The 12,449-nt window shown below is 51.3% G+C and overlaps 1 protein-coding gene across 3 annotated transcripts in view; it reads left to right on the forward strand.

Moving 5' to 3' along the window:
• The window catches only part of Poc1a (POC1 centriolar protein A), a 70,788-nt gene that overhangs the window by 45,044 nt on the left and 13,295 nt on the right, over positions 1-12,449 (forward strand). For 2 of the 3 annotated variants that reach the window (XM_021172097.2, XM_085827973.1), the window contains exon 10: positions 4,045-4,188. In XM_021172097.2, the coding sequence (XP_021027756.1) occupies positions 4,045-4,188 (144 nt within the window). The remainder of the gene's footprint in view (positions 1-4,044; positions 4,189-12,449) is intronic. The other variant, XM_085827972.1, reaches the window with a different exon arrangement.

Below are 12,449 nucleotides of genomic sequence, written 5' to 3' on the forward strand. Positions count from 1 at the left end.
CTGCTGTGGGAAAGTACCTAGAAGAAGAAGGGAAGGAAGGAAGGGAGGTTTATTTCAGCTCCCAGTTTGAGAGGATACAGTTTGTGCTGCTGGAAAGGCATGGTGGCAGAGCGTGAACTAGTGGCCGCAAGCCAGGAAACAGAAAGAGACGGATGCTGGAGTTCCGCTCAGTTCTTCTCTTTTACTCAGCCTGGGACCACGGCCTGTGGGATGTTGCCACCCACATTCAGGGGTGGCAAATCCTCTGTTAAAGCTTTGAAAACACCTGACGGTCAGGACCAAAGGTGTGTGCCCTGATGACTCCAAGCGTAAGTATCCCACCCAAGAACCACTGTGGCCCTAGGATGCTTCATGTTAAACTGCTATGATCTTCGCTCTTCTGCACTGCTATTGCATCTGCAACTCCATTACTAGGGCTCTACTACCTTGGCACTTAGCTTTCCTGTGTCTGCTTTTGTGCTTATTCACAGGGCTTCTCAGGGAATGCTACAGCTCTTGAATGCTGGAGTGCAGGTGAGCGACAGCAGGGCTGTTGGGGTGGGGCTGTGGCCCTTTGCTGCAATGCAGATGGTGAAGAGGTCTTGTCACAGGAATCTCACTGCTCCTGTGGGTTGGGCCCATCCAGGCATCAAGTGTTTGTGGAGGGCCTCTGTTCTCACCTGGGCAGACAGACATTCCAGGATAGACAGGGAGGGCAGTGATGCAGAAATGGATCGGCTCAGAGGAGCTGCTGGCCTCCACAAAGACACTAAGGAGAAAGTGCGCAACCAAGTCCAGCTGCAGGCACCTGACCTATCACCTACCACAGACCACCTGATAGCCAGGGATTTGTGCTTTGAGGTTAGATCCCAGCAGAGTGCTTTTGAGAAAGTATATAACATATCAGGGTGATCTTTCCTGAGAGAACACTTAGACTGAAAAATAATAAAGCCATCCCTACCATGAAGGAGCCTCGAGGAGTTAATGAGGTGACGTTAGATCAGGGCTCACAGTAGATGACAGGTAAACATCACTGGCCAGCCTCAGTGTGGTGATTCTAGGCTTTGTTCTTTTGAGACAGGATGGCCCAGACCATGGCCTTAAGTTCACTTGGAGTCCCAGGCTGGCCTCACATTTGTGATCCTCCTGCCTCAGCTTCCCGAGGGCTGGGGTTACAGGGGCCATACACAGCTTCCAGAAACCCCAGATCCTTCTTAATTGTTTTCCTATTACATTTTTATTTTTATTATTATATTTTTCATTTTTTTAATTAATCCTACCACCCGGGAAGCTGAGTTCAAGGCCGGACTGGTCTATAGAATGAATTCTAGTACAGCCAAGGCTACACAGGAAACCCTATCTCAAAAACTATACACACACATATATACACACACACACAGTTTGTTTAAATTGAGTGTGTATGACTGCACCAGTCTGTGTGTAGTGTCTTGTGTGCATGGAGGGCAGAGGGCAGTGTGTTAGTCAGTTTTTTCCTTCTGCCATGGGTTTGGGACTGAGCTCAGTAAGCACGTGTCCTCATCCTGCCATCCCGTATGTCTCCACATGTAGCCCAGGCTACCCTGGAAGTCACAGCCCTCTTGTCTTAGCCTCCACCTGCTGGGATTTGCATTTCTTTCCTCAGTTTCCTTTGTTGTGGCATGAAGACAGCCCAGACCCATGGTATCCATGGGAACACATAAATCCCCTGGAACCACTTCTCCAGCTCGGAGCACCACAGCTCCAGTCTTTGCTGCTCCCTTGGATCTGCTCAGCTTTGGCACAGACGGAGATTGCTAAAGTTGGCGCTCACTCCCCACCCCCACTTCATCATCCCCTGTTTCCAGAAGCTCAGCTCAGCACTGGCAGCTTCCAGGCTGCTCTGCAGAAACACTCAGAATTGCCATCCCTCCTTTCTGGGCAGCAGGCAGCAGGCAGCACCAGCCTGGCCATACCCAGGAAGATGCCTGCTGTCGGGACAGGATGCCTCTAACCTTCTCTCAGTAGTCTGTTCTGGTGGGTCCACAGTTCTCCTGCCTTGAGGAAGAGTGTGTCTGTCTGAAAGGAGTGGGCAGGGGCACAAGACTTGATGGTGACTTCAGGTGAGCTCGTCTAACTTACTGACCCCATTTTACAGATGAGAAGGTAGAGATACTAGCTAGAGTGATAGAGTCAAGGCCTCTCCTCACCTGTGACAGAAGCACCTGAGCCTGGAGATCACTGTGCTGAGTCCAAGCTGTCTTGGCAAGGCTGGCAGGCTTCTGAAGTGTTTCCTTATGGAATGGGCTTCTGGGTACATCGATTCCAGGACTGGAAGAGCCATGGTCCTGATAGCCAAGAGCTTAGGAAATGTCCACATCACACAGCAGGCATGTCAACAGTAGGCACGTGGTCATGACACCAATCTCCTCAAGAATGTCCCTTTGGCTCACGTCTCACACTCAAGTTCTTTGGCCACCAGAGCTGGCATTTTTCAAGTTCGCATCAATATGTCCTTGAGAGTTTGTGGTTTATAAGATCAGAACTCTTTCCTGATAAAGAGAAATATTCAGGTAGATTCCACATGCTGACCTGTCATGCATTCCTTTGTCACGTGAGCCCTCTCCTGCGTCCATTCTTTCCAAGGACGGTGATGTAGTCCTGGTGAGCATGCCCAGGCCAGGTCATCCCCACAGTTGGGTTGACACTGAGGGGAGATGTAAACAGCCAGCTGATGATGGGTCTGCAGGCATCCCAGTGCTGTCAGGGCTGGGTGCTATCCTAGCTGAGTCTCAGTTGTCCCCAGTATACTCCACTGCCTGTGGTTCTGGGAGGTTGGCAGCTTCTGGGTGCAGTAGGCTTAGCTCTGTGGTACAAGGGTGGTCCACAAGTATGAGGAAAGGTGTGACAAGCACAGCCCACACTGGAGCCCCCTGAACAGTCAGAACCAATTCCTCTGCCTCTGTGCTAGCCCTTGTTCTGAAGATGACGTAGCTAGAGGAACAGGGTGGGAAGGAGGAGGCCCAGGTGTTCAGGGGCAGAGAAACTCCTGCTGGGGAGGACAGGTACTTTTAGCAGAGTGAGAGGGTAGGCAAAGCATCCATAGGGAGGAGAATACTGTGTGAGTGCCAGGGCACAAGCAGGAGAGGGTGTAGACGGAGGTGGATTGGGTTGGACAGAGCCCGGGGGTGACATGGTACCTCTGGAGTGTCCACTAGACATGTGTGGGTCATCAAAGCTTGGGGACTGACCCAGAGCATGGGTCACTATTGCATTGTGGAGCTAGCTGCAGGATTAAGACTGTGGCATCTGCTGAGCTGCCTCCAGGTACCCGTACCATGCTCAGGGAATCGTGCTCCATATATGCAGGCTGCTTCCTGGGACAGGAGAAGCCTTCATTCGAGTACAGAGAGGGGCTCTACTTTTATGATTTGGGAGCTTAGTCACTCTTCAAGTCATAAAAACCCAAGTGCCTCCCATTTCTGGAGTCCTGTTTGAAGCAAGTCAGCTGTGGCTGTCCTGTGGATTCTGGCTCCTGCCAGCCATCTGGGCACAAGAGTCACATAGAGATCTTTGTTTTTCCAGGGGATCTGGGGCAGGGCAGGGGTTGGAACATCCCCTCTAATTTCTGGACCACAGCTGCTGGGCCGTTGGGAGGGCAGAGTTGAAATCAAGCTGTCTGGGAGAAGAGGGGCTTCAGGGCCTTGCAGCCTTCATGTCTCTGACTTCCCCACAAAGCATCCTGGTTGGTGCCTGAGAGTGAAGAGTTGTAAGCTGGACCAGCCTCCCTGAGGACCTCTGAGACCTGAGAGTGCTCGGACCACTCAGGGCTCCACCTGCCCTGTGCTCAGGCCCCATCTAGTATGGACTGCCGGGCACTCAACTCCACTTCTCCCCAGTCTCTGCCATGAAAGATGGGCATGTGGACGTTGGTGTGTGGAAGGGGTGCGTGTCCTGTCCCTGCTGTTTCTGCTGACATAGAAGCCATTTCCTCGGCCCTCCTGGCTTCTCAGATAATCCTCTAGAGATGCTCTTCTTGTTTCCTCAACTACTAAATAGACTGAGGGCCTGGTCTCTTTCTGTCTTTAGCCAAAAATGGATTTGCCTGTCCCACCAGGCAGAGACAGGAGTCTGGAATCAGTTCAAGGCGAGCCCCAGGAGTCCATCAGCATGCCTCAGACACTGACCAGCACACTGGAGCACATCGTGGGCCAGCTGGACATCCTCACGCAGGTAGGGCCGGATGGGCTACACCTCTCGTCTTCATGGCTGTCTTGCTTGGCTTGATGTTGGTTGGCTGGTATTGAGTTTTAATACCAATGAGCCAGGATTACTTGGTTGGCCTAGGCTGACCTTGAACTGGAGACCCCCTTACTCCAGCCTCACTCAGTATTGCTGTCAAAGGTGTGTGTCTGTCACCATCCCCAGCAACTGCTAAGTTTTTAAAGGCAAGCTTAGAGTGCCTTTGTGTTCCTCATGGTCCATGTCCTTCACTGGATCAAAGGCATGGTGCCTGTCTTGTTATGATTTCTGTTGCTGTGATGAAACACTATGACCAAAAACCAAAACAAGTTGGGGGAAAAGGATTTATTTGGCTTATGCTTCCTCTAATGACAAACTAGAAAGTGGAAGTCAGGATAGGAACTTAAAACAGGGCAGGAGAGCCGGGCGTGGTGGTGCATGCCTTTAGTCCCAGGCAGAGGCAGGCAGATTTCTAAATTTGAGGCCAGCCTGGTCTACAAAGTGAGTTCCAGGGCTACCCAGAGAAACCCTGTCTCGAAAAACCAAAAAAAAAAAAAAAAAAAAAAAAAAAAAAAAAACAGGGCAGGAACCTGAAAGCAGGAGCTGATGCTCAACCTGCTTTCTTAAAGAATCCAGGACCACCAGCCCAGGGGTGGCTCCTCCCATGGTGGGCTGCTCCCTCCCTCATCAATCACTAAGAAAATGCCCTGAAGGCTTACCAGCAGCCTGATCTTATGAAAGCATTTTCTTAATTTAGGTTCCCTCTTCCCAGATTACTATACTTGTATCAAGTTGACATAAAACTAGCCAGCACAGTGCTTACACCTTTGGTTTTAGCACTGGGGAAGCAGAGGCAAGTGGGTGTTTATGAGTTTGAGGCCAGCCTGGTCTATAATTAGTCTTCAGGCTGCTCTTAATAAGTTCTAGACTGACCAAGGTTACATAGTATCTTAGGAGAGAGAGAGAGAGAGAGAGAGGAAGGTAAAGGTAAGTAGGTAGGTTGGTTTCTGTGAGTATAAAAGGAGGGTCTGGGGGGCAGAATGGATCTATTTTCTAGCTGACATTAATGAAATATCAGTGTCTTCCCTGGGATTCTGACTTTATCAAAAGCAATGGAAGCCCCAGCCACTAGACTCCAAAATCACCACACAAGTCCCGCCAGAGTTTGCCTACCCTGGTATGGCTGGGTCACAACAGTGCTTTGAGAGGAACACTGTCCATTCATGCTGTTCTCACCTGGCGGGAGCAGGAGCCTGGGAGCTAGACTCTCTGCAAGCCTGGCTTTGAACTCAGTGCCATCTGTGCTTTGCCCAGCTGCCTGTGGGATGGCCCCTTTAGTGCTTTAAACTCCGGTGCCCTGACTGATGCACAGGAGGTCGGGGCGCTGACCTTTGCTGTCTTGGTAAGGGTTAGCGGATTTGAATCTCTGCAGAGTGCTTGGCTCTTGCCTGATTCCAGGTATCTGCTGAGTAAACGTTTCCTATGGCCTGTGGACCTCTTCAGTGAGGTGAATGTGGGTCCTGCTCTTGGGAGCTTAACTTACAGCATAGAACCTTCAGTAAAAGCAATGGACCCCAACAAGGGTGGCAGCTTCACCGTGGTTGCCCAGAGGAGCATCACATCTGAGGGAGGCCCTGACAGAAGAGCAACCTGCCTGTGGTCTGGAGGAACCAATCCAGGGTAGCTGACATGTGGCACAAGGGGAGCAGTGGGCAAGGCAGTGTTGAAAGATGCTCTGTCTCCCTGGTGCCGTGGCTTTAGATGCCTGGCAGGGACCCTACAGATTGCTACTGTGCTGGCAGCCTGCAGGAAAGACTGTAAATGCAGGGAGAGGCAGAGCTGCCCCAGCTCAGCCCTACAGGAGGCCTGCAGAGGACAGCCAATAGAAGTGGAGCTCAAACCACCTGCTAGGCCTTCCCGGACTCTAAGCCCTGGGCACATAGATGGAGGTACCCACGGGAGAGACTGAGTGGCTGCTCTTAGGGTTGTGGGACTCCAGAGCACAGTGTACAGACATTCTGGGAAGCCTGTTAACCCCTGAGAAGAAAGAACGCCTTCTCTGAAGAGACACAAGCAGTGTGCCAAGGTTTGAAGATGAAAAACTCACTTGAAGCCCGACAGAAACTGCCTCCTGTTCTTCACAGCCTCTTTGAGTGAGAGGTCAGGGCAGCTGGAGTCATTAGGACTTCACGGGATAAAACTGGAAATTAAGTCTGAGAAGACGGCTAAAAATACAGGCATACAGCTCCCAAAACATCTCCTGCTGCTGACACGGGGGGTTGTTTGTGTGAGCAATCAGGAGGATGGTAGTAGCTTTGTAAGAAACGCGGATCACAGAGTAGAAGTGGCCAGCAGCTGGGTGTCAGGACGTCCTACTTGACACTGGTCCCTTTGCAACTCCACAGTGGTCTTCTCTTCTGACAGTGCCCATGTGTTCTTTGGTACCACGAAGTGAAAAGAGTTGCCCTTGAACCCACTGTGTCTTGAGGAAGCTCGGATTCCTTACCGCCCCACACAAGCTCAGCCCCCTTTTCTACATGGTACATTTGAGTTCTTCAGACCATGCTCTTGGGAGGCCTGGTCCTAACTGAACCAGCCCTCTCCTGAGGCTGAGCCCAGGCAGCTGATGCCACCTTCCTTTTCAAGTGGCTTGCTGAGCAGGACTCCATTTAGTATGTGAGTGCTGGCCTAGGGTGCTACTCCCTCAACACTATGTGCTTGGTCCTAAAGCTATCTGTGCTCTGGCCACCTCAGCATTGACTTCCACTTCAGCGATGTCCACGTGAATCATCTGTTGTACTGTGTGAGCAGACTTCCTGCCCTTTTCCTCCTCCTCAAGGCCCCCTAGAAGGAGATGGTACCGCCTGGGTTGCTTACACTTCTATCCTGCAGAGCATCCATCCAGTGAGAGCCATGCCATTGTGCTGGATGGTGGACAGGGATGATTTCTGAATGAGTCATGGGCCCTCCAGTACCCTGTTACAGAGGACCCTAGGGTTTTTTCTTTCTTTCTTTTCTTGTGTTTGTTTGTTTGTTTGTTTGTTTGTTTGTTTTTGTTTGTTTTTGGTTCTCTATGTAGTTTTGGCTGTCCTGGAATTTGTGCTGTAGATCAGGCTGGCTTCGAACTCACAGAGATTCTCCTACCTATGCCTTCCAAGTGGTGGGATTAAAGATATGCACCACTGCCACCCAGCTAGGGCCCTAGTTCTTAAAGCTGAACTCGTAGTTCACACTGGCAATCCTGGCACTTGCAATGCTGAAGCAAGAGGATCAACAGTGTGAGGCCAACCTGAGCAACAAAAAATATAAACAAACAAAACCTACCTTCTTAGTAAACAGTCTTGTCTGGGGGTGTGGGTGGTGACAAGACAGCCTCTGTGGATGCTTGTAGTCTGTTTACCTCCAGTCTGAGGGACAGACACAAATTCCCAGCCCTCTCCAGGGTGACACTCTGCCCCAAGCAGCCCTCTTAGAAAAGTCCTAAATTCGGGAAACTAAGCACCACTCCTCCTCCCCCCTCAGGGCTCAGAGTATCTCTGGCTTCTGGTGATCCGAGGAAAACCTAAGCCTCCTATAGGGCTGGAATGCACCCAGTCTCCAGGGCTCTGGGAATATGAAATATGCTCACCCGTGGGGCTCATCAAGCAGTGCCCAGCGGGCTTTGTACTCTTGTCATGTTAGGAGCTGCTCTTCCCATTGCTACAACCCAAGGCTTGCTGGGGCCAGAGCCTTCTGTATGACAGCACCACAAAGCCTTCCTCCAGTTGTCTACTGCCTCCTGAAGCTAGCCCTTCCCAGGCCCAAGGCAGCCATTTCTCAGCCCTTCCAATAGCAGTGATGGTTCCCCCTGTGAACACACATTCACTGAGCCCATTCTGTTTGCCCTTGTGTGAAACCCAGTGCCATCCCTGAGAGGTCTCCTTAACTGAATGTGACGTCAGAGTCAGGCTTTAAGGGGGAGCAGGCAGCTGGGGCCATTCCAGAAGCTAAGAGCCAGGCATGGAGGTTTTGAGTCCTCTGGTGGGGGTTACAGAACAGCAACCCAGAAGTGATGGGACACTGAAGACACCAGAGCTGGAGCTTGGCCTGGCAGAAGCCAGAGGAATGTGAGACAGAGACTTAGGCAAGAGGCAGAGCTGTCATAGGCTTGCTCCTGGGAGCCAGACTTCACTGCAGGTCAAGGAAATGGATGGAGAGATCAGCAAAACTGAGGCTCCAGCCTCCCAAGGCAACAAGGTGGCCCCTGGCGTCAAGACGCCTTGCAGGCCCTCAGATTCCCAGCTACCCGTAAGGTTTGTACTACATCAGAAATCAGTTCTTTAGCCCCACGTTGGGGTTGAGCTGGTTTTACCTTTTAGAGACTCCCATGTTTGTAAAGTGCACACATTAAGTTTCAAAAGTGTATTTACAAGCCAGGTATAGTGGTGCACGCCTGTAATCCCTGCACTCAGGAGGCAGAGGCAGGTGGATCTCTAAGTTCAAGGCCAACCTAGTCTACAGATTGAGTTCTAGGACAGGGTACATAGAGAAACTCTGTCTGGGGGCAGAGGCGTCTATAAGAGGAACACAGCTTTTGAAATGACCTTGCAAGGTGTGGGACCCTTTGCTCCCTTTCTTCCTGTCTGTATTTTCCCAATCGGCCCAGTCTTCTGGCTGGCCTGAAGACTCCTCAAATTGTTTTAGATGGGAAGCCCCTGAGTATGCACATCCTGATACTTGGCTGGAGCCAGCAGCTCTTCCCGGGCTCTCCTCTGTACCCTCACTTGAGCTTGCCTTTGGACTTCATGGAAGTTAGCATCTTGCCAGGTGCTGAGAAGGCCTCAGTAATGGCTTCCCCCGGATCCAGCCTGGGTCCACCCAGCTGTGGCTTTGGCAGGAAGCAGGTAATCCCGATTAGCCACCGTGGGCAGAGCATCACTGCATCCCTGCATCTCTTGCTAAACAGTTTAGGATGTCTTCATCAAGAGTGTCCTGCAGAAGATGTCTCACCTTCTTTTTTGGTAAGGCATTTGCTGTGCCTGCCAGTCTTTGATCCCTGGAATCCTCATAAAGCTGAGGGGAGAGACCGACCCCTCAGGGCCATCCCCTCCCCTCTGTGCACGTGCTGGGGACTTTGTGCACCTTCCTTCCTTCACTAATGAATAATTTTTTTAAAAGTTTGAGGCTAGAGAGACGTCTTAGCTGTTAAGAGAGTTTACATAAAAGTGCTGGGACATAGGTAGTGTTCGCCCTGCATTTGCAATACCCTCATTTCAGCCTCTGCTACTGCCCACCGGAGCCACTTCCTTTAGAACAAACTTGGCCCTCCTGAAGGACAAAGCCATGGTTCTTGCTCAGGGCTCTGAACTCAGAACCCAGAAGGCTAGCCCCTGAGGCCATCTGCCCAGAACACACACATGTGCACCATATTCTCTCTCTTTCTCCTCTCTTCTCTTCTCCCTCCCTCCCTCCCTCCCTCCCTCCCTCCCTCCCTCCCTCTCTCTTACCCTGGCCTGTGCTCTTGCTGTAGGAGACAGCTTGTTCTTACTGTCCCTGTGAGGCTGCTACCTGGGGCTTCACTTGTTCCTCTGCTGAGCTCATGGAGGATGTGATCCTAGCTGGATGTCTTCCATGCTTAGAGTAGCCAGGATTCTTCAGCTTCATTCATCCCCACCAAGCATGGAGATGCTCACTGAACAAGCCGCCTGCCTATCAAATGTCTCAGCGCATGCACTTTCCTAGATGTGAAGGCAACTGGATGTCGTAGACCTTGATATAATTCCTGTGGCCTGTTTCTTCCTTTCTTTCTCCTCCACCCCTAGTCCCCCACCTGAGACAGGGTTTCTCTGTGTAGCCCTGGCTGTCCTGGAATTCGCTCTGTAGAACAGGCTGGCCTCAAACTCAGAGATCTACCTGCCTCTGCCTCCTGAGTGCAGGGTATAGCCAAACCTACTAGGTCCTTGGTTAACTGTAAACTGGACTGGGGCAGCTATGATAAAGACCAGCAGTTTCTAGTGTTGTACGTGGCACCGTGGGACAGCCCTGAGAGCCTATAGCTTGGGAACAGCAGGAGTGGCCATTCAAGTCCAGGAGTCCTGTAAGCTGCCAGGGAAGTGCAGGTGTCTGGGGGGAGGAGGGTGCACAGAAGGTGACAGTGGCACTGGAGTGAAGCTGTTGATCCTGGACTAAAGCATCCAGGGCCAAGATTGAAGTTCTGAAAGATGGACAGTTTTCATGGCAGTCATTCTTACAATCCAGTTACCGCAGTAGCCTGGGAGGCCCCTGTGAGAGGCCCAGCCAGCGTTTAGGACTTTTCGCTTAGACATCAACAGCAACTGGCTTGGGGGAAAGGTGGGTGTTTCTTCCTTCTTTTTTAAGATTTATTTATTTTTATTTTATGTGTATGGGTGTTTTATCTGCTTGTATCTCTGTGCATTCCATGTGTCTGGTGCCTGTGGAGGCCAAAAGAAGTCATCAGACCCTCTAGATCTAGAGTTATAGATTATTGTGAGCTGCCATGTGGGTGCTGGGAACCAAGCCTAGGTCCTCTGGGAGAGCAGCAAGGCTCTTAGTGGCTGACCTCTCTCTAGCCCTGAAAATAATGGGGAGAGGGGGCACGGAGAGGCAGGGTTTCAGTGTGTAACATTGGCTGGCGTGGTGCTCAGCTTAAAGATTAAAGGTGTGTCCTATATGTGTTTGCCTTCCCTGGGAGGACTCTGAGCTCATCACCTCCATGCACCACATGCACTGCCCTGTGGCTCCCTCATCAATCTCTCCATTGGCCTGCCTGCCTCTGTCAGTTTTGCTAACAAGGCTGAAGCCTGCGGAAGGGAAAAGCCAGGAGCAGGAGCAGAAAGGCCTGGCCACTGTGGCTGGGCTTTGCTCCTTAAGGCCTTCTGTAGGGTGAAGCAACTGGTACAGCAGTGAGAGGCCCTCGGAGTGGCCATTCCTGCTGCTTCTGCACTGCTGGCTGTCCCACTGCCTGTATTGTCCTTCAGAAGAAGTCATTAGACCCTCTAGATCTAGAGTTATAGATTATTGTGAGCTGCTATGTGGGTGCTTCAGAAGCAGGGATGCAACCACTGTACTCACCACCTTTCTGTCTTCTGAGGTAGGCAGCAGACATCAGCAATTCTGGTAGAGCCAGGGCTTCCCAGGAGGCCTTGTGAAATCTGTTCTGCTGCCATGCCAGGCTTGTCCCTCATGGCAAGACCTGAGGACTCAACCCAGACCCTAGGGCTGACACATTCGCTTGTGTGATGTCATGTCTAGAGTGACTCTGGCATAGGCTCTGACCTGCATGCTCTTTCCTCTTGCACCCCTATATTGACGCTATAGGAAAGTTAGCTAGCAGGCTAACTCTAGAGTCTTGATCAGCTCAGCTCCCCATTGGCTCCCTGTGTTACACTGTGGACTCAGAATCCTGAAGGATTGCTCGGCAGGGCCCTGGTGTACTCTTGATCATTTGAGGCTCTGGTTTTCTCTTCAGGACACGGGACATGGGGTGGAGCATGGAGATGTCGACAGTGACTCGGGAGCCTGGGAGGCTTGTGTGCGCAGCCCGCACAGGCTTAGCCAGGGGCTCAGTGGTTCTGTTTCAGGAGCCGACAGCAGAGCTATTTTTGACTCAAGTTTCACATCTTGCTGCTTTTTAAAAATACCAAGCCATGAAATTCTTGCAAATTCTTGCTCCAACTGGTTTTTTAATAGCAGGCAGTGCTTCAGGCCAGCCCCAGCCATGCAGTGATGTCACAGTTGGGTCCCTGTGGCTCATAGAGACTGCTACACTCTAATCCAAGGCTAGAAATTTAAGCGAGAAGAACCAGACCATAGCAGCTCTGCTGACTTGGGGCTCCTTGGCAGTTAAGTTTTCCAGGTGTTGAGCTCTGCTGATGTCGTTCAACAAGGCCAAGGGGTTTTGTTTGATTTAGGAATTTAGATACTCTAACTGCCCCTACCCTGCCGAGTCCCTGCTTAATGGGCCCCTGGCATAAAGCGTCTGCTTCCACACTAGTGGGAAAGGTGAGATCGCTAGCCCACACCTCTGCTTTGGCCACGCTGCTAGGCTGCCTGTGGGGCTTTCAATGTCCTTCCTTGTCAGTCAAGCCAGCTGTCCATTGTAGGAACAGACTGGATTCTTAAGTAGTTACACATTTTCCCTATGGGTCCTCTCATGGGGTCCCAAACCCAATTTGTAGGGAAGGTACAGAGCAAGAGTTCCCTCGCATGCCTTCTGGCAGTCCCTGCTTACGAGAGGGTGCTTGTTTGTTTCC

The sequence above is a fragment of the Mus caroli genome, unplaced genomic scaffold, assembly GCF_978045245.1.
Source record: "Mus caroli unplaced genomic scaffold, Mus_caroli_1 scaffold_11, whole genome shotgun sequence".
Lineage (NCBI taxonomy): Eukaryota > Metazoa > Chordata > Mammalia > Rodentia > Muridae > Mus > Mus caroli.